General features: G+C 40.1%; 1 protein-coding gene across 1 annotated transcript; it reads left to right on the forward strand.

Moving 5' to 3' along the window:
* On the forward strand, window positions 1–22,899 carry slc15a2 (solute carrier family 15 member 2). The gene is made up of 23 exons (XM_085250437.1): window positions 1–70; window positions 154–240; window positions 1,785–1,872; window positions 3,044–3,185; window positions 3,582–3,674; window positions 4,042–4,141; window positions 4,569–4,659; window positions 4,741–4,818; window positions 5,768–5,850; window positions 6,027–6,110; window positions 6,218–6,307; window positions 8,507–8,551; window positions 8,838–8,873; window positions 11,431–11,519; window positions 13,235–13,316; window positions 13,643–13,768; window positions 14,722–14,883; window positions 17,538–17,584; window positions 17,736–17,843; window positions 18,123–18,222; window positions 18,301–18,444; window positions 19,702–19,806; window positions 20,603–22,899. The coding sequence occupies exons 2-23, from the start codon at window positions 232–234 to the stop codon at window positions 20,801–20,803; spliced, it is 2,103 nt and encodes a 700-aa protein (XP_085106563.1). The 5' UTR covers window positions 1–70; window positions 154–231; the 3' UTR covers window positions 20,804–22,899.
* Window positions 22,900–22,922: the final 23 nt, after the last annotated feature.

The following is a 22,922-nucleotide window of genomic DNA, read 5'->3' on the forward strand; positions in this document are numbered from 1 at the left end:
ACTCATCTGCTACCTCCTTTTTAATATTTCACAAAAGACCGAAGTACGGAGGCTCGCTGCTTTTCCTGAGGTGACAAGTCCAGTGTTCTGTGGTGGAATATTAACTTTGAGTGTGCTTTAAGAGTGTAAGTGTTTTTGCATCTGTGCCTTCAGAGAGCGGAACGGAGTGGGACGGACTTGGATGACAGTGCTGCCGTAAAGATCCCAAACTCTCTCATCTAAAACGACAACATGGGAAAGGTAAACGTGCTGTTTTGTGATGTTTTGCGGATCATGCGCTGAGTTGCTCGGTTAGTTTTGTTGTGCATCTCTGATTTTTACCACGCAAAGATGCGTAGTAAAAGAAAAGAAAACAAAAAAAGAAAAACAAGAAAAGTTGTACGCGGGTTGGAACGCGTGCAAATTCCACGTCTGTGGAAATAAAACACGCAAAGATGTGTTGTTGACGTGTATGCGAAGCATGCAGAAGTGGGCTAAGGAGACAGAGGGAAGTCTGCTTTGAGACCAAGCTCTCACTGAAGCTCTATGCTAAATTATTATTGGTAAGATGATGCAACAGGCACCCCCTCCCCTCTAAAAGTAAACCCACACTAACTGCTGCTTGGAGAAAGCTGGTGCCACATGTGGCCTGAGCGATTATGTTTTTGGAGGTAGCAAATCCAATAAAGGATCATTTTTAATATGCTTACTGTACAGATTTGTTTAATCTCCAGGGGTATCATGCAGAAAATGGACAATATCTACCACGCTTTGATTTTCCTCAGTTGTAGAAAACTGTTGATACAGCGAGGTAAAATTATATATCAGAGGCAAATTGAATGGACATGTTTTCATGCTTTGATTAATTGAAATTAAATGACACCAAAACTGACATGGGGATGGGAGTAAATGTGTTCGCTGAACATTTGGTAAACAAACCCTTAAATTAAGTCTTAGCAATTAAAAAAAAAGAAACATTACCAAGTAGGGAGGCACAAGTCTAACTACTCCTAGTAAGTGTTTATCTGCTTGTATACACTGGAGTGACTGTGACTCACTGACTGCCTAAAGCTCACTGAATGAGGCCATGGACCTATGATGATGATGATGTTGATGATGATTAAAACACTGACCTCATATTAATTACATCCAGCTCCAGATCAGTGAGCACATCATTACCAGTAAAATTCTACAGAAGCCTCCATTTTTAGCAGCCGGTTGTGCAAAGTGTTTTACTGCTTGTAGACAGTTTGTATAGAGCTGTAAGTACATGAATCATATACCTTTACATACCAGGGCTACAGCTGATGTGAATGATACGACCTGACAGATGGCATAAATTGTCAAAATGCACTAAAGCAACAGCATAAAGTTGCAGATCATTGTTAATCAAAACATCCCACGCGGTGTTTAGTTGAATACTAAACATCCACTCCACAAAAATCCACTCAGAACTCAAGCGATGGATATTTTTCTTCATTTTAACTGAGCCTGGTCTCATTAAAGCTTTAAACCTATAAAACTTCTATTTCTGCGTAATGATTAACTTCAGTATCTTGTGAGATTGACTAACAGGAAGAATCTATCAGCTACATTCCTCTCTTTTCATGTCAGAGTATTCTCTGTCAGAGAATAAAACTATTCACTGAACCTGCCAGTTATTGTTTATATTTGACGAAGGTGGGGGAAAAAGATTAGATAGTGGATTCTGGATGTGCTTTACTTCAGTGTGATTGTTTGGAGAAAATGTGTACTCTTTAAAAAGTGCTGAACTTTGTTCTGTTAATACATTTTGCTTCTTTTAGAAAATTTTTGGGACCAATTACCCAGTCAGCATCTGCTTCATAGTGGTGAATGAATTCTGCGAACGCTTCTCCTACTATGGCATGAAAGGTATGCAAATAAATGCCTGGGCAATGTTACAGTGCAAATCTATATAAAGCCTAAATAAAAGCAAGGTTTTCTAGATTCACAGAGTACTTTTAGCTTGCTACATTACAGATTATGAGTATTATTGGGGCAATATAATAGAGAGGCAACAAATAAGATCTCTCTTGTTCCCTCACACGACCTCACTTATCTCCACAAGTGACAGATTTACTCCAGCCGGATCACACACAAACACACATGTAAATACACCACGCAATTTCCTGCAGTTTTAAGCTGATGCACTGTGTCCACAGTTTCAGCTACTGAAATTTCTCCTCAATCCGAGTGAACTTAAGACTCGGGGGTTTTATTTAATTATACTGTCTCGAAAATGTGAGAGAATATTAAAAAAATAGACCCCAAATATCGTATTTATTTCAGTCATTAGTAAAAATACCAACGGTATTAATTTTACTAATGAATAAAAGAAGAGAGATCGCATCAGAGAGGTAAGTGGTTTGAAAATAATGGATTACTGATATTCTGTAACCATCAGAATAACCAAGTTGTTTTGGATTTATTCTGGTGGCCTCTACAGTAATTTAAGAGCTACAAGCTAGCACAACTGCAGTCTGCCAGGAAATGCCATCTGCTGACGGAGATCAAGAGATGTAGTTGAGTGCTCGGGAAAAGCTAGGACGTCTGTTTTGAATGAAGATGTTGCTTAGTTAACAGTGTGAGTTTTGCAGCACACAAGGTTCATCTTGAACTTTCCCAAGTGACTCTCGTGTCTGTTATGGCTTATTTATTAGGAAAATGTCCCACAGCTTTTTGGTTTTAGGTTAAAATGCCTTAGCTTACCTGAATGACAAACTCAAACCCAGAATGTTTACTTGTGGATCGTCTAAGCTTAAATGTAAGCACAGTGGGTGTCACCGATTACATTATTTAATGTGATGGTTTAACCAGCTTAAAAAAAAATCTTATAACGGAATATAATCGTGTGGTATTGTTGAATTCATGAACTGCGGAGGATTCGCTGAAAGGATTCTGAGTGCAATAATACTTTTAGAATATGACAGTTCATGTTGAAGGCTTACGATGTATTGTGGTGTTTAGGTGTGGGCTTGGGCTTCTCCATCCTGTGAGCTGATTCACAGCTTATGCTTGCTCGTGTGTGTGTGTGTGATCACAGCATTGCTGACACTCTATTTCCTCACCTACCTGAAATGGGACAAGGACCTCTCCACTGCTGTCTACCATGCTTTCAGCGGCCTCTGCTACTTCACACCCATACTGGGAGCTTTCATTGCTGACTCCTGGCTCGGAAAATACAAGTGAGTCTCTCAGCTGTAAATGCACTAAAGTGTGGATTCAAGCAAATAACAAAAATACATTGTGCAAACTGTGTTCATGTTATGTGGATACTTTCTAAGCTTCTGCCACTGGAAAAAACAAACATTTGTTGCCATCGATAAGTCAAAGATTTGGGTTTTTATCTCAAAACGTCTCACTTCATAGCTCGAAATCTTGACTTATAGCTAGCAAAAAATGTATTTTTCAGTGGTGGAAACAGGCACATTTTATGCGTGTGCAGTATTTCATCATCTCCTTTTGAGCTGCTAGCTTTGCCTGACGTTGCCTGCTACTGGAGATGAATCATTCTGAGCACACATAGAGATTTTGAAGAAGGCCTGAATGCCCTGTACATAATCACAGCTTGCTCCCCACAGGACCATCATCTACCTGTCCATTGTATATGTGATCGGCCATGTGGTCAAGTCGGTTGGAGCCATTCCCACCGTGGGAAGCACCGAATTGCACATGTGAGTTGTCATGAGCTAATTCTATCACTCTGCACAATCACAGCCCAGCACTGTTAGAAGAGGATGAGGTAAGGAGGTGTAATAATTAATAATCCTTATTGCACTGAAGGAATTTGAGCATTGATTTCAAAAGTTTTGAATCAGGACAAAATTATTTTTTTGGTCCATGAACGTCATGTCATTGATAAACTGATGCCCATCACAGTTCCCAATGCCATACAGTTTCCCATAATTTTCACTCAGCGATTCTTTGAGTGCCATTCATCCAATCTCTTCTTTCTTTTCAGCACTGTACTGTCATTAATATACACTGTGTTGTAGTTTGAATCAGCAGTTTGTTTGTGTTTTGTGTCCGTGTGTCCTACAGTGCTCTGTCCATGTCAGGTCTGATACTCATAGCTTTGGGCACCGGAGGGATCAAACCCTGCGTGGCGGCGTTCGGAGGTGACCAGTTTGACGAGGAACATGTAAGCCTTCTTTAGTTTGTGGAAGTATTTGTATTATTTTTATTGGTACACCAAGGAAACAAGGTTATCAGAAACCAATCCCAGCTATCTGATAACTTTTATATAATGCCTTTTTTTGAGGCGCGGCTTAGTGATAACTACCTGCCCATCATCAAACATTAGGTACTGAGCCACACATACTTCTCAGAAGTTATCTGTGGCATGTAGGAATTGGCAGTTGCTCGCTAACTGCTTTGTTACTGTGTAAAAATAATACTTTAAACTGCAGTGCTAGATTTACTCGGTGTTATTGGTGTCCAAACAGTGTTTAGGACATATCCGAAAACTCCTCTGAGGGCTTATATACTCTTTAACACAACAATGGTCATGTGGAGTTGTTGTAGCAATGTTAAACTCAGTAAGTGATTATGTTTTTGATCCCTTCTAGACCACAGAGAGGCAGAAGTTCTTCTCTATTTTCTACATGTCAATCAATGCTGGCAGCTTCCTGTCGACTATTATTACACCCATATTGAGAGGTGAGCACATAGTCGTAGTTTTACATGTTACATTATATCCAGTGAGGTCCACTGTGTTAATAACACACACCACTCCTGCAGGTGACGTGAAGTGTTTTGGTGGAGACTGTTATGCTTTGGCCTTTGGGGTTCCTGCAGCCCTGATGGTTGTGGCTTTAGGTGAGTTTCCACCTCAACATTTACAGAGTTTTCTCCAAGTGCTTTTCAAATAGAGCAAGGGATTTTTCAACATAGCATTTCTAACTTGACAGTTTTCTTTGGGAAGCATACATTATTTCTGTTGGTGCACAATAACAGAATTATTTCAGGGAAAAAAAATACAAAACACGGTCAGCTCCCTGAAAAACGGACCTTTTTATTTGAGCCATAGCACAAACCTCTGCTGTGGCAAGAAAATCTTGTAAAATCAAGTCCCTACATTGTCCACAGTTTTTTTCTTTAGCCCTTTCTGCTGTTTTTGAAATGCTTTAATCAACTTTTTCAACTCAGTATTTAGGCATGAAAATAGTGCCACTAATAGGGACTGAACTCACATGTTGTCCTTCTTCGATTAGAATCTTCAGTTCCATGTTTTTAGCAACATGTTGCTAAATGCAGTAAGTGTGCTTATGATATCCGATGCTGCAAACGTTGACCTATTTTCAAACCTGCCAGTCGCATTTCGAGATCTGAGCTTTATTCCAGGCTGTGATCAGCATGCTGAGCTTGCGTTTTCACGAGCCGGCCTTACACTTGATCAAGACCCATCCACATTTGTCCTGACAGTCAGTTGTCTCTGCCTCTCGGTCCCCGTCACCCCTGATCCTTATGGGATTCATGCTTAACTGAACCCTCGCTTTGAAAACAAACTGTGATTTAATTCTTGAGAGGTCACAGACAGATCGCAGTGAGGGTGAAGCAGAGGAGGAGCTTTAGTGCTAAAAGCCTGAAGCACGTTTACAACATGGTAGGTTTTATTACCCCAAAGCCTTCATTAGCAGCTGTGAGAGGACAAACCATCCTTAAATAGGTACTCAGTATTATTTTGGTTGTTCTGACATCAAGGCAATCACTCGCTGTGATCTTCACTCAAACAAGTCCAGTCTGACTCTTCATTTATCGCACACAGTTGTCTTCATTGCTGGCAGCAGTCTGTACAAGAGAACTCCTCCCCAGGGAAACGTCCTTTGGGAAGTCTGCAATTGCATCGGGGTGAGTAATCCCATACTTCTCCCTCGATTTATCTGAGAGCTGAAGTGCAAGCACATTGATTTACTGCTTTTTACTGCCAAGAATCATTAAGAAAGATATGAATTTCACACTTCGGGGTTTCTGTCTCTGTTGTGCACACTCCATTTTCATTCCAATTATTTACCTTTGGCCTACAGTTTGCACTTAAAAATCGTTGGAACAAATCAAAACATGACCCACCGAAAAAGCACTGGTTGGACTGGGCTGAGGAGAAGTACTCGGTAACGTCAGCGAACTCCTTCTATTAATTCAGTGATGCGTAGAAGTTTTTTAAAAGTCATCTAACTAGTGTGTGTTTGTTTGCGCGCGCGTGTGTTTTATTTTACAGATGCGTCTGATTCAGGAGATAAAGATGGTTTTGCGAGTTCTGGTGCTCTACATCCCCCTCCCAATGTTCTGGGCTCTCTTTGATCAGCAGGTAAGACAAAATAATAAATAATAATAAACTTAACTTGTAAAACAGAGTTACTTTTACATAATGCAATAACAAGTCATAATCCAAAATCAAAAAGACAACTACACACAAATAAAATAACCGAAAACAGAAGACATTAAACCTTAACAGTGTGAATATTATGACAGGTAAGATAAATAAATACATTTATAAGAATGAATGAATTTATTTACCGATTTAAAAGTAGTTGCTGGAGAAATCCACAGCTCTAACACAAACTGTCCTTCTGTAATGAGCGTGCAGGAACAGATAAAATGTGTCTGAGGTGCGAGTAAATCTGTGATGTAGGTGTTGTGAACCACTTTTGCGGCCCCGAATGCAAGACTCAGGACACAGGAAATAAAGTCAAAAATCATCTTTTAATGCTGCAAGTTCAATGAAATAAACAGAATCCAAAATATTACAGAATAGGACAATAAAATCGAAATGCCAGATATGTGAACAATGCAATTAAGGACAAGAGGAGTCTGAGACAACATATAAACAAGACAGTAAGGGGTGGGGAAATAGCCAAAACTTTCAAAATGAAGTAAAACTAAATACATGTTTCTGTGCCTGTGAAGGCAACTGTTGGTACCTACAATAATATAGATGAAACCCCAACAACCAGACGAACAAAGCACTTGGCAACAGTGGGAAGGAAAAACTCCCTTTTAACAGGAAGAGACCTCCGGCTGAATCAGTTTCAGAGAGGCGCAGGCGTGTGGAGCTGAGGGGAGTGAGACACAAGGCTAGACACAAAGTATTGAAATAAAAAAAGGAAGTCACTAAACAAGTAACCACTATCAAGACAGGCTTATCAAGACACAAAAGGATACGTCGAAGGCTAGATTACGCAAGAGATCAGAATATAAAACAGTACTACATACCAACACACCTTCAATGACATTACTAAAAGCTTAAAAACTACAGTCCAAAAATGCAAAACCTTGGGTTTAAAACCCAGAACCATGACAGTAGGTAGCAGCAAGACCATGGAAGACTTTAAAACAGGGGTGGAGAACTCCACGTCTCAAGTGCCGGTGTCCTGCAGGTTTTAGATCTCACCCTGGGTCAACACACCGGAATCACATGATTAGTTCATTACCAGGCCTCTGGAGAACATCAAGACATGTTGATGTCATTTAGGCATTTAAATCAGCTGTGATGAATCAGGTAGCCAGTGAATTGTAGTGAGGCTGGCAGTGATGCAGTGTTTTGTTTTTGATTTTGTTAGTCTGAACTCATGTGTTTTGAATGAGATTGAGAGGGAAGAGTGACTTTTGGTTGGGAAAAAGACATATGAACCTTCACAATGAGCTGCTCTCCATTATGTATCCAAACCCCATACTTTATACACCATGCACTAAAGTTAAATGCCCAATGAAAATAAGCTCTAGGAATGTGATTAGCACATCAGTTCAATTCGGTTTTATTTATATATCGACGAATCACAACAACAGTCGCCTGCATTGTAAGGTAAAGACCCTACAATAATAAAAAGAAACCTCCCACCAATAAGACGACTCCCTGTGAAGGAGCACTTGGTGACAGTGGGAAGGAAAAACTCCCTGTTAACAGGAAGAACCCTCTGGCTCAGGGAGACTATCTACCGTGACCGGTTGGGGATGAGGGGAAGAAGACAGGACAAAAAAACACACTGTGGAAGAGAGCCAATCATTAATAATAACTTATGATTAAATATTCTTAAGTATTATTTAAATTGTGTTCCACTGTTGTACTCAGGCCTTTATTTCCAGTTTAAGCAACATTTACAGTCACAGCTTTTACTTACTTTTTAATCAAAAAGAAAAACTTGCCTCAGTTCCCTTCCTACTTGGACAGACTGCATTCTGTGTCAGCACAAGATCAAGGTCTTGTGGCGAAACTTTCTTGCAAAATCCCATAAGTGTCTGTTATGTTCTCCTCTGACCAACAGTCAACACAACCATCTGATTATAGAAAAACCTCAAAGCCACATTCAACATTCCTGTTTCTCCTTCCTCCTGTATCCGTTTCTTCCTGTAATTCGACTGATTTAAAACTGATTTCTTAGAGGACATGTCAGAAATACACTATCCCTTTATTATTATTATTATTGTCCCTTCCAGGGAAAATGAGGAAATCCCATCTGCTGTGCCTTAAACAAATTTGACAGTAACAGATGTCTTTTCTTTATTGCAGGGTTCCCGCTGGACACTTCAAGCCACGAGGATGAACCTGGCTTTTGTAAGACCTTACTTACGTGAAGTAATGGTGTCAAGATGTTAAAAAGCTGATGCTGTATTTTCACATTGTTATCAGTGGGCTGGTTTAGATTAGCATCTGATATCACAAACAGTCTTTAGAAGAGAGCTTTTCTTTGTTAGGGTGTTGCTGCAATTTATCATTTTATTCTAGTAAATAACATTGTTTATGGCTCGTTATCAAGTCAAAAAATCATCAACTCATCAAGTTTAGATTTATAAAGATAAAGTTTAAGTGTCTCTCCTGTCTTTGTCTTCTTTTATTATAGGGAAACTCCTTCGCTATTAAGCCTGACCAAATGCAGGTATGTGCAGCTTATTTGGCTCTTGCTGGGATGCAAATTGTGCGCAGTCTCTGCTAATCTAAAAAAGCAATAATGAACGGCAGAAAGTCCAGAGAAAAGCAGAAAATGATTGTGATGGATGCAGATTTCTTAGCATATACTTGTAACAGTACTGATATATGTGTATGTATATGACCCAAAGTAGTTTTCCAGTGGTTTAGCAAGCGAACACACTGTGTTTCAATGCTAATTTTTACCTTTGGAAATGGGTTAAGTTAAATTTACTGTATATTGCAAGGATTCAGTATTTTATTTATCACTGGGTAAATTGTAAACTGCTGACAACTGAAAAACATGCTTTTCTGGCTGATCAGCATATTTGAATTTCAGTAAGAATGATAGATATTTTAATGTATTGTGGCTTTTTAAAAACATTTCATGGTGCTCTATGCAGTCCCCTGAAAAACTAAGTACACCCTTACAGTTTCTATAGATATTAAGAGGGTAAACAGCAGCCAGGTGCTGCTAATCAAATGCACTTAATTCATCATGAACAAGTGTGAACACTTCTATGGAAGCAGAGGTGTTGGCAGTTTGCTGCTCTGGAGCTCTGTTAACACAATACCACAGCCTTCCCAGGAGTGGAAAATTCAAGAGCTACATTTCCGACTCTGTTTGCATGGAGTCTGTTAGCATGCTAGTTAGCATGCTAGATGCTAAAGTTCATCACAGTGCTGGCTTGTTTGTAAGGGTGGCCAGGAAAATGGCAACATGACTTAGGTTTGCAAAGTTGCATCTGGAGAAAACTCAAGAACAATGGAGCAATGTCCTTTGGATAGTGGAAGTAATGCATAGCTCCATGTTTGGTGAAGATTTAAAAAAGGGACAAACACTTCATTCGAACTATGTTGATGGTGGGGTGATGATTTTGGCTTGTTTTCCAGCCACAGGACTTGGACACCTTGCAGTCACTGAGTCAGCCATGAACTCCTGTGTATACCAAAGTATTCCAGAGTGAAATATGAGGCCATCACCCTAACAGCTAAAGCTTTGCCCAAAATGGCCCATGTAACAGCACAATGACCCCAAGCACAGCAGAATGACTGAAAAAGAAAAGAATCAATGTGTTGAAATGGTCCCGTCAACCCGATTGAAATGACTGTGGTGGAACCTTAAATGAGAGTTGTGCAAAAAATAATGCCCACACAAACCTCAATAAATGGAAACAACACTGTAAAGAAGAGTCCTCCAAAATTCACCCACAATGTTGTGTTAATGATGACAGGCTGATAAAGTACAGAAAACCATTACTAAAGGTGGTTCTGCATACTACTGAATCATGGGGTGGACTTAGCTTTTCTCAGGACTTCATAGAGAGCTGTAAAAACTTTATTTTCACATGAATGTATGTGATTAGTGTCTCCTCCTCTTTTTTGTTTGTGGCAGTTTATCATGTCATAGTTACAGTCACAGTTTTTTCCTGCTAAGAAAAGCAGTAAAAGATGGTGACATGTTAATCTGCACTTGACCATTGGTCATGGCCTTCATTGCAGCCTTTATGGTCACTGGATAAATGCCAGACTCAATTTTTTTCTATTTATTTATTTAAAAGGGACAACACCGTTTGACATATTTCCAATACAGAGCACGAAATTGATGTGCTGCATTTAGAGTTTATAGCTCGTCCCTTATCCACTGAACTGGATTTCTATCCATTAGTTTCAGAATTTGGTTGTATAAAGGTGTCAGATGCTTAAATATAGTCGGTGGTGCTTAGGCAATATGAAAAATTAGAAAATATCATCGAATGGATAAATAAACGAGCTGCTGAAATGAGCGTGTGGTGTTGAAGTTCATAGTCAAAATTTATGGTTGAAAGTGATTGTAGTTTTCATTGCTAAAACATTAGTAGTTTAAACTACAAACTAGTTGCAGCCACACTGTCATTACAGTCAAAAATAAACCAAAGCCATCAGGAAAAATTAAAATGTTTCTTTTTATCTCCAGTGTCAGCAGGCACTGTGGATGTCATGAGTGAGGCTTACCATGTGAGCCTTGCATTGCAGCTTCACTTATGCCAGTAAAGAGCATTACACAACTTGACTATAAAGTGTTAATGGTTACCGTGTTTTTAAGCTTTACGATTTAAAGACTAAGCATAAAAAAGAGCTTCATGTTGTTCTGATATAAACAACCCGAGACTCTCTCCCTCGTAGTCTCTGTTAGGTTTCAAAGCCAGTGTGCTTGAATACAGCACCATAATTGATGGAGTGTCCTGCACAGCTGTTATATATTTCTAATGCAGAACCTACCAGCTAATCTAAGGCACAGATTTTAAACATCCAGTGAAAAGAAGCATCTCTCAAGTCCCCTCACTAATGAAGACCAATGTTTGACTAGGCTGTGATGAGGCTATTTTCATGAAAACACTTTTATGGTTCTTCTTCACTGCCATCTCTTTACAAGCAACACCGAATCAGAATCTCTCTTTATTGACGCAACATTTATGATTTTATGGACTCTACAGAGCTTTTATAGAGTCGTTAAAAGACTAATTTTCCTCCCCCTTGTTGTCTAGATGTTGAATGCTCTGCTGATTCTTGTCTTTGTGCCTATCTTTGACCTCATCATATATCCGCTCGTTAGACTCTGCGGACTCAAGATCACGTGAGTAGTGGATTTATTTGGCTTTGTTTTGTACTGCCACCTTTATTTCATTCAGGATCATCTTGTAATCTCGTAAAATGGAAAAAATGAAGCATGTGATTCCACATATATTTCCCAGGATTATGCCTTAGAAAAGAAAGTTAACGATTGAGGGAAGTGTCTGTAAACACAAAGCTGGTATTCATTTACAAATGAATGTTTAATGAATGTTAAACATTTACTTTTAAACCCGACTCCAAAGTACTTCTCACAGTGTAAATATGAATTTCCATACTTGTTTCTCAGGTAGGGAAATTCACAGGGTCCAGAGAGTGTTAGTCAAAGCCATCTTTATTCATTCGACACGCATCACACCACAACTTCTCGACCCTCTCCAAACCCTGATTCCTCGTGTTTTAACATGGGGAATTGAGGATGCCACGCAGGTGCATCCGCCCTCCCTGCACGGCACCGCACACCACGCCCCACCACATTACGTTTTTGGTCGCATTAGCATGCATGTGTGTAATCATTCTACTTGTGTGCACGATAGCTCATAAAGTTTTGAATGATTTCTGATAAATCTTTGTAAGCGTATAGAGTGAGGTCATATTAACAATTCATTAAAATTTGACTTATATCGACCAACGTCTTCAAGGTCAACTATTAGTTAAAAACTGACATAAAACCTTATAACCTGTAAGTATAAAGAGACGGTGGTTCTAGTGAAATGTGTAATGTTGACATATAGAAAGTACTGCAAAAGGATTTAAAATATCAAGTAACATTTGACTTCTGGCCTCTCCTTCAAGATTTTTAGGTTGATTTGAAAAAAACATAATAACGCTGTATAGAGCAATTTAAAACTGTGTTTCTTACTGCCATCCAGCCTATCCAAGCTGCCATAGGCCATCGTTTGTACTAACAACATATAGGCATATATATAACTGTTCCCACAAAGTTGGCAGCATTAAACTGTCCAAAATGTCTCAGTATGCTGAGGCATTAAGAGTTCCCTTTACTGGAACTAAGGGGTGAAGCCCAGCTGCTGAAAAACAACCCCACACCATAATCCTCCCTCCTTGGAGTCAGACAAGTACTGTTCTCCTGGTAAGAGCCAAACTCAGAGTCGTCCATCGGATTGCCAGACGGAGAAGTGTGATTCGTGATTTGAGATCACGTCTCCACTGCTCCAAAGTCCAGTGGCGGCATGCTTTACACCAATGCATCCAATCCGATATTTTTTTGTCGTGCAAAGCTGAGAAAGAAATTCAAGCTCACACATCAGTAAAAGCATTTTGCATGATCCATATACAGACACAAGAAAATAGAAATGCTTGGCAAAAACAGGATAATGTGAACATTTTAGGCTTCCCAAAGTTTCCCAAATCATATTCTTAGTGGACCAATTTTCTTTTTAGGAGATCCTGACTTTCTGGAGTTTGCACCCAAGTGACGTAACGCTTCTGAGAGTATCCCAACAATCAGATGATCCCCAATGAGCAAGGAGTTGGTGACAATAGGAAACAAGAACTCCCTTTTAACATTAGGACCAGACTTAGGGATGCACAGCCATAACAAGGAAATAATGCGACAGAAAGTTTGTCAGGGAGGACACTGGTGTGGAAATAACCCTTCTGATAAAATGATAAAGCCACGCTTTCAGAATATTTTAAAAAGCAGTGAAAAACAGGTAAAGGTATTAACTGTTGGGCACCAACTCTCTCTGTTTTCAGACCTCTGAGGAAAATGGCCATGGGAATGGTGTTTGCAGCCCTGGCCTTCGGAGCAGCCACTCTGGTGGAGGTGAACGTTGTGGTACGTATGAGCAGCAATCATAGTGATTGCATCTTGCTACAGAAAAGCACTCACACTCGGCAAAACCCTTACTGCTCATGTTTCCAGGAAAACCTGAATGTGTACAGTTCAGATGTATAATCATAATGGTAGCTTGCAGTTTTAAAGTTTGGATGCCAAAACTTAACAGTATCTTTTTGCTGATATTAAGTACATTTGCTGTTTCTAGCATGCCCACCTGAATCTTATACTTTAACTGTTTTGTTGTTGATTGTCTGACTGGTCAAAAAGTGTTTTTGCTGATATTTTTCCATCACTGTGCTCTGATTTGCTTTTCTCTCTAATAGAAAACTGTGGTGAATCCTGCACCTGCAGGGAAGTGTCTCTTGCAGGTTGTCAACCTTGCTAAAGATGATGTCAGTCTGAAGGCTCCTGGCACCGATCTGTTTCTACAGTCAATCAAGTACCTTGAGGTAAGAAGAGTGCAGGTGGCTAAACTTTTCATAATTTTCACTGTGGCTCAAGGCGAATAGAATTAAAAACCACATTTCCCTGTCGTTCACATGTACATGTACGAAACAATAAATAAACAGAATTCAACTAGTAATACATGTAAGAAGAGAGAGATAAGACAAAACTAAAACTCAGTGTGCCGTTAACAGTGAAAATGCTATTTTAACTTTGATTGAGCTGTTCTACAGAAACAAGAGATTTCATAACTTCCATCCATCCATCCATCTTCATCCGCTTTATCCGGGGCTGGGTCGCGGGGGCAGCAGCCTAAGCAAAGAGGCCCAGACCTCCCTCTCCCCAGCCACCTCCTCCAGCTTATCCGGGGGAATACCAAGGCGTTCCCAGGCCAGCCGAGAGATATAATCTCTCCAGCGTGTCCTGGGTCTGCCCCGGGGCCTCCTCCCGGTGGGACATGCCTGGAATACCTCACCCAGGAGGCGCCCAGGGGGCATCCTTGTCAGATGCCCGAACCACCTCAGCTGGCTCCTTTCGATGTGGAGCAGCAGCTGCTCTACTCTGAGCCCCTCCCGGATGGCCGAACTTCTCACCCTATCTCTAAGGGAGAGGCCAGCCACCCTTCGGAGGAAGCTCATTTCTGCCGCTTGTATCCGCGATCTCGTTCTTTCGGTCACTACCCACAGCTCGTGGCCATAGGTGAGGGTAGGGACGTAGATCGACCGGTAAATTGAGAGCTTCGCTTTTACACTCAGCTCCCTCTTCACCACGACGGACCGGTGCAGCGTCCGCATTACTGCAGCTGCAGCCCCAATCAGTCTGTCGATCTCCGGCTCCCTTCTCCCATCACTCGCGAACAAGACCCCGAGATACCCCCAGATTTCATAACTTCATTCTGGCAAATGAGTAAGTTTATAATTCAATTTTCTAAAAACATTAACTCTCTGGCTTCTCTCAGGACCCTCCTGGTTATGAGACTGTTCCACTGTCCAACGGGGAGCTGAATCTTGAAGTCACTGTAGTCAATGGAGGAAACTTTTCGGCTACCCAGAAGGTTGAAGAGAAAAAGGCCTACAGTGTCATCATTTACCCCGACGCTACTGGAATCACCTACACATTAGTGAGTGTTCCTACGAGCTGTTACCACATCTTCACTTTTTTTCCCAACACTGTTGACTATTGAGAATTAAATAAGCAATGAGTACAGTTTGGTTTTAAAAGTATTTTTAAAAATCGACATGAGGTCAGCGCTCTGATCCAGAAAGCAGGTTCAACAAACTCTGAGTCTGATCATAAACTCTGTGTTGGGAAACCGAGTTTCCTGTTCCAGTTAAATCAACTCAACTGTGAGTCAAGCATGTGCGTGTGTAGCGAGAGAAAGGCGTCATCAACAGAACTCCATGGCAACGGGTATATACAGAGCAGAGCCTACAATTTAACATAGTTGGCCGAGAAATATGAATGAGCGCCACTGTGGACGAGAGAGGAGAAAAGATCCTGTCATCATTTCCCAACTTGAATTTTCTTAACATTTAAATTTTAAATTGAATTATTCGTGTCAACGGCTGGAAGGGCGGTTTGTTTGAGGAGCGGACAGAAAAGCAGACGACCGAGAGACAGGATGACAGGATTTAACAAAAAGCAAGCGTTTGTTCAGGCTGATAACTAAACACAAAAGCAAAAGGCAGAGGCAAAAACTAAACGTTACGTTGAACTGGAAAAACTAAAACTACGCATGAAAACCATAACATGAACATAAGGATGAGGATGAAGAAAAACCAACACTTGAGAAACATGAAATCCATAGACATGACGGAAAGAAAGCAAACGACCTGACAATGAACAAAGGCAGACAGAGGACTTAAATACACAGCAGGGTAATGAGGGAAGCGGAAACACAGCTGACACAAATGAACATGACACCACAGGGGAAGCAAAACTAGACACACTGAACATGGAACACAAGACCTTCAAAATAAAACAGGAAACATGACTTAAACACCTGGACCAGACAACATGGAAACAAACGTAAGTAAACATACAGTCAATGCTATAAATGAATTAATACTAAATAATAGAAAACTAAAACATACCAACACAAAGAATTCACAGAAAATCCATAATCTCAAAAATGCTGGGTCATAGACCGAGCCCCCTGACGATTTAGCTATAACGTAAGTGGGACAAGCTGTCATCTGCAGCAGGCAGTTTAATTAAAAATGAATCATGGACCTTTGATAATAGGACAACCTATTTTGATCATTTGCAGTGGAAAAGATGTCGAGGTTCAAATTCAAATTTTTAGACGTTTTAAAAAGTTCATTATCGTTTAATGACTGTATTTCAGCGTGTGCGCACATTTAACATGTTGTCAGAACATGTTCAAGTTCTCTGAAACTCTGTAAACTACTCTTAGTCCCACTGCACAATCTGAAAGCCATTTACGGCTCATCTTTACAATCTTGACATCATCTCCAACACGATGCCAATGTTGCCATACATTTTTCCATCAGTGTGACAGATTACAACACAACAGCAAATGATTCTTCAGTGACGAGTGTTTTTTGTGACTAAACCATCATAGTTTTATTTAAACAGTTATTACCACAGGAATGGACGTGAAATATTTAACTGGACATTTCAGGGAACTGGCGAACACATAGACATTTATGCATTTCCATACGTGCTATAATATCAGCTGTCGGTCAGCTGGTTCAGGTGCAACAGAAGAGGAAGAGTCAGAGAGAAATGATCCATTTAAATGAAATCTCTTTATGGAAGAGAAACCCCAGAGTTGCCATCATCTTGTGGTTGTGGAGTTAGACGTGTCTGCTCGATCACATTAAATAAACACACTAAGCAGACAAGTCCGCTTAGCAGTTTGGTGCACCTGGTTCACACTGAGGTCCGTTAGTAAAGAAAGGCAAAAATACAAATGCAGAAATTCAGATTAAGCTGTTTTATTGTGGGACTCGGTAACAGGAGATTAATACATCGGCACCATAGGTACATCATAACCACAGATCATTCTAAAAACCTACGCAGAACAGAATAAATCTTTATTGTCACTTTTACAAGAACAATGATAGACAGTTAGGCTAGGTAGATTTTTATATTAAAATTCATATTTTATTTATTAAAATTCCATTAGAATAAGTTAAAGAGGTAGTGCAAATTGAGTAAGATGGTTACATTATAATAAATATGGTTTATAAACACAGTGGAAATGTTAACAGCACAGTTAACCTTCAATTAAGGTGGAGGTAGGGCATCTTTGACAGCCTGTGGGTAGAAACTTTTATTGAGTCTGGGGGGGGGGGTGAATCTGCATGTAATAATAATAATCACATTAACGTCAGAATTAGGAATTATATTATTAATAGCCTAAGTGTAAGGAATCACAGATGTCCGCAAATTCCTGGAGATTGCAAAAACGTGAAATTCTCAAGCGAAAATTTACAAAGAAGTGGAATATGTTTGAATAAAAACAAAAGCAAAAAGAGCGACCCAGGATTTGTTTCCATCATGGCTGCCACAACCACAAGCCAATGAACACATAATGCACCAGCACTCAGTGGGTTAGGTCGTTGGCTCTACAAAGATTCACCACAGAAGTCTAAATCAGCTGTAAGAAGCTGAAGGATTACACAGACTCTCTATGAACGCTAATCTCCATTAATATTTATACAAGTTTCTAAAGAATTTCCTTGAGTCTAAATTGAAAATATGGCATAAATTACAAATAGCAGGTGTTGATGTTTTTTAATCTTTCAGGTAGAAGATCACATAACAAAAAACGAAGAAGGGAATCCATTATTGAGGTAAAACCTTTTTTACCTCGAGGCTGTTGCTAAGCTTTTGTGCTTAAGCTGTAAAGCATCTGAATCTGCTTGTTCCCCTGCTGCTTTAAAATATAGGTCAACCTGGAATAATGAGGTTTGCTCACGAGTTCTCCTGGTTCATATTTAACAGGTTCCTCAACACACAGCCGGAGGCCTTAAACGTAACGGTGGGAGATAATAATTTCTACATGTCCTCCGGGTACAATGTGACTCATAACAAGACCGTGCAGCGGGGCGAGTAAGTTGGATTTTTGGGAAGTGGTGGTCAAAACTGGAAGGAAAAGCCCTAATGCCAAATATCTGCTAAGCTTTTCCCAACCTCACAAAAAAGCAAAAACAAGAGACATCACTTTTTTCATAATTCCATGTCCAAAGAGATCATAATGTTGAAGCTGTGATTTTTTTTGTTTTGTTTAAAGCAACAAACAGTGTTAATATCAACGTATATCTTGTTAGTTAAATCATGCTGTTTGATTTTTTTCCTCTAAATCACGTACCTCTTCTGCCCTCTGGACAGATACACTGATGTCACCTGCATTTCAAACTCAGGAAAGACCTCTAAACTTAACCTGGGCCTGCTGGACTTTGGCGCGTGTTACACTGTCATTCTCACAGAGGTCAGGATGCTTTCTAACAACTTCATTTAGTCATCACAGATCATAGCAGTTTTACAGCCCTTCTGTGTCCCTTCTCAGGAGGCGGGTAAAATTGTGCCTCACAAGATCGAGGATGTGAAAGCCAACAATGTGCACATTGCCTATCAGATCCCACAGTACATCCTCATCACTGCTGGAGAGGTCATGTTCTCCATCACTGGCCTGGAGTTCTCCTACTCACAGGTGAAGTGATACACGCTACCTATCAGGATTACCTGTACTCGTTCCACTGAAAATCTTTGTTTGGAATATTAAACACTGAAAGCTTTTTGGCTTCAAAGAAAAAGGTTTTCAAGGACAGTAGCTTCCAACCAGGAAAATTCTCCAAACTGGAATACATCTGGTTGGAAAAAAGGGAAAATTGTCTTACAACACTTTTGTCCATATTAGCAAACACAGGAAGCTTTATACTTATACTTAGCTTTAAACTGTAGCACTTAGATGTATTAGCCCAGCGTTCCCCAACCCCCGGGCCACGGACCAGTCGTTTGGTACCGGGCCGTGAGAGTTGAGGTTCGGGTGTGAAATGTATGGTTTTCATGGTTTTTATCGGTTTTTAGTGTTATTTTGTTATCGTTTTTGTCGTTTGCTTGGTTTTTCTGGGTTGTTTCACATGTGTTATGAATAAATCTTCTTTTTTGGTACCGGTACTAGTTTTATTTTGTTGTATTTATCTGCGACACCTTAATGGGCGGTCCGTGAAAATATTGTTGGGCATAAACCGGTCCGTAGCGCAAAAAAGGTAGGGGACCGCTGTATTAGCCCACTGGCCAGTCTATGCCACAGCTGCCTTAAATGAACCGCGTTGATAGTTACAAAAATAATTTTTTATGTTTCTGTAAGGGTTAATCCACCAGTATACACAGACTTCAAATTTACTGCTGACTTCTCTGTGTGCCAGCTCAGTTTTAGGGTATAAAAATGTGAATTCAGTTGAAAAAGGTTTTTTAAACCAATGTTTTTGACCGATTATGGAAATATTTGTGGTTTCATGACAGGTGGGCTGATAAAATTTGTTAAGCAATTTGAATAGAAATTCTTACTGAAGCAGAGTATGATGATGTAAAGCATTTAGCTACCTTTTTATTCCAATGTAATGGCCATAAAGCTGACATCCACTAGCTCGCTGTGTCAGAGGAATGCTGCGTTTCAGAGCAACCTGTGACATTGAAGACTGATAAACAAGACACAGGTTTTTAGAAGAGCTGTTTATTAAAGATCCCATGAAATTGGAATTTTCTGTAGAAATACTTAGAAAACGGTGCGTTTACTATTAAAATTTTAATCCACTGAACGTTGCCCAAGGAAGTGATTTCCCCTCCAGATCTGTTTCTGTCATATTATTAAGATGTCAAATTCCTACTTCACGAATCAATGAAATATGTCCCAGGGCTGCCAGCTGTCTTTATTTCTTTAACCCTGCATCTGTCTTACCCCCAGGCTCCAGCCAACATGAAGTCAGTGCTGCAGGCTGGCTGGCTGCTCACGGTGGCATTTGGCAATGTGATAGTGCTGATTGTGGCAGAAGGGGCAGGACTGGAACAGGTATGACTCTTGAAGGGCATTGTGGGAAACATTTAAACTCTTACACAAAAAAGAAAGAAAGGCTTTTAATCACCGGCCACTTCATTTGGTTCAACTACTCAGCAATCGAGCATCTAATCAGCTAATTGTAGCAACTCAGCTGCAACTGGCAACATGCACCTAATAAAGTGGCCGGAGAGTGTATAAACCCTAACTACTGAAAATTACATCTTAACGTGTTAATAACTGGTAAGGATCGTTATTGTAATTCAGTGAGACACATAGAACAAAATTTGTTGTGTCTGTTGAATGAAAGAAAGCTGCATCGCACACCGGCCTAATAGATGATGTCATAAGATAAGATAAGATAAGATGGAACTTTATTAATCCCTCGGGTGGGTTCCTCTGGGAAATTCGTAAAGCAATATACTTAAGAGATAAAAACACTGAAACGCTTTAAAGTAACAGAAATATAATAAAAGCCATAAAAACAGACTCTAATGGACAAAAAGAAAGATTAGAAGTGCTTTGTACAAAAGTTTCATTATTGCAATGTATCATAAAGTAGAAATAAACCAAAGCTACCTGTGCACTGTAACAAGGTTTAATGGAGAGATAAGGATGAACTTGGGGTATCTTATAATCCACTGGAGCGTGTTTCTCACCTCTTTTATCCCACAATGTGTGCACCAAAAATCGCCAGCTTAAATAAAACGTACTTCAGCAACTAAACGGTTCTGTGTCTTGGTGAGCAACAAATGAACTGAATCGGTCACGAGCGCGTGCAGCAAACACTAAACTGTCTCTGTTATCTCAGTGGATAGAGTTCTTGCTGTTTGCCTGCCTGCTGTTGGGCGTCTGCATCATCTTCTCCGTCATGGCCCACTTCTACACCTACGTTGACCCCGAAGAAATGGAGAAGCTTTACCTGGAAAACTCAGTGAGGGAGGAAGACGACAGTGACTTCAAGAAGAAAGACAACGAGATAGAACTGAACAAAACGGGGAAGAGCACCTAAATGTAATACCGCGACATTAGTCACACCTCATTATACGTTTGGCTGCTTTGTGCTTTATAAAGGTATTATTTTAGTGAAAATGAAACTCTAAGATGTGATTGTTGGAGATTTCTTGTGGTTTTAAAGTGTAGGACTCGTGACATCATTTAACATATGTTGTGAAAAACTCCCGTTTTAAACTTTATAACCTTACAAGGAAAGGACTTCCTGAATCAAACTTAAAATATGAAATAATATTCGAGGAAGACAAAATAGTCATTTCTGCAAAATGATCAATAGTGTTATTAAAGCATGTTAATACTACACTGTATATATTTGTTGCATATTAACCCCATGTCAGAATGCTGTTCATGATAATCACAAGCTGTGCAAATATTGGACAGAAAGCATTCAGTTCGCTTTGTGTGCCTTTATCACAATGTTTGATTTCCAGAAAACAAAGCTCATCATTACTAAACGTCTGATGTGATATGATCTCTAATTACAAGGGTTTTTCTGCCTGTTTGTACCTGAACAACTAAACAAAACGGAGTTTCTCAAACAGGTTTCAAGGGTCTGCATGTAGTGCAGCCAGTGTCTGAAACAATCTTTCAGTAGTCGTGGATACAAGTACACAAATTTACAAGTTTGTCCCTCTAGAGCTGTGTTTTGTTTTTGTTTTGAACGGCACGGTGGTTAGCACTGTTGCCGCACAGCAAGAAGGTCCTGAGTTCAATTCCAACATCAGGCCGGGGTCTTTCTGTGTGGAGTTTGCATGTTCTCCCCGTGTTTGCGTGGGTTCCCTCCGGGTACTCCGGCTTCCTCCCACCATCCAAAGACATGCAACTTGTGGGGATAGGTTAATTGGATAATCCAAATTGTCACTAGGTTTGAATGTGCGAATGAATGTGAGTGCGAATGGCTGTCTGTCCCTGTGTGTTGGCCCTGCGACAGACTGGCGACCTGTCCAGGGTGTACCCTGCCTCTCGCCCCATGACAGCTGGGATAGGCTCCAGCGCCCCCCGCAACCCTGAAAAGGATAAGTGGAAGCGAATGGATGGATGGATGGACAAAAAAGTCACATTAGCCACTTGAATTTTAAAAAAGTTCCAGTCTGGTTGTTTGGATCTTAGAAAGCAGCTGTTTCATTACAGAACCTCGACCACTGGATAGATTTCAGTCCTGATTTATCAGCTTTTGACTGTAACTCATAACTGCTTCAGAAGTCTATACAACGGAAAATAGAAGGATTGTATTGACACGTGTCACATGTAGCGCTAATGGTTTTCCCCTTTTACTCACACATAGTTAGGTTTAGACTTTTAACATTGATTAAATGACTTTCACATATTCGATGCTTGAATCCTCTTTTGTTCTTGGATTGGCTCCTTTGCAACCACAGACACAGTTTTAACGTACACATGCAAACCTAGACGGATTCATCAGAGGTACCTGGGGTTCAGCATCTCGCCCACAGGCACGTCAACAGCTGCAGGAGCTGGGGAGCGAACAAGTAACCTTCTAAATAGGAGACAATCTAAGCAGCTGTGAAAGGAAAGCTTTCTGAGGGCCTGGGTCAGAAAGCAGTGAGGAGCGTAAGGGATCCATACAGGAGCTGAACAAGTAATCTATTGAAAAAGTCCACTTTTATTCATTCAAAAAGTCTTATTTATGTCACCTGAAAAAAAAGAAGCAGCCTTTTTTGCATTCATTTGTACCAATTGTAGTCCACCTGTGAATGATTTCCCTGTAAAGGTTTCTGCTTTGCTGACGTTGAAGTTTAAAATTGTGGAGAAACATCCAGCTTTGTTTTTGCAGACATAATGATTTCTTTTACTGTTTATAGGCAGAAAAATCACAGATATGAAAGAATTTCTTGCTACTGTTCATGCTGCTCATTGGGACACGTCATCATCACAGAGCCATCTTTGCAAATCAACAAGTGTGCTGTTAAAAAACAAAAAGAAGTATGATGCAAAGTGCTGTGTGTGTGATTTTTTCAAACCTGCAGAAACTGATGTTTTTTGCCTGTGGTTTGTTTTTTGACAATATGTGATGTTTTTTATTCAGGGAAAAGTATAACTTTGATTTTTCCTCCAAAGTTCTGTAAATAAACTTGTTTTGTGATGTTTGAAGTTTT

This window comes from Mchenga conophoros, linkage group LG16, assembly GCF_057382185.1.
Source record: "Mchenga conophoros isolate Kocher_MC1m ecotype Shallow Benthic linkage group LG16, M_conophoros_male_GT1.1, whole genome shotgun sequence".
Classification (NCBI taxonomy): Eukaryota; Metazoa; Chordata; class Actinopteri; order Cichliformes; family Cichlidae; genus Mchenga; species Mchenga conophoros.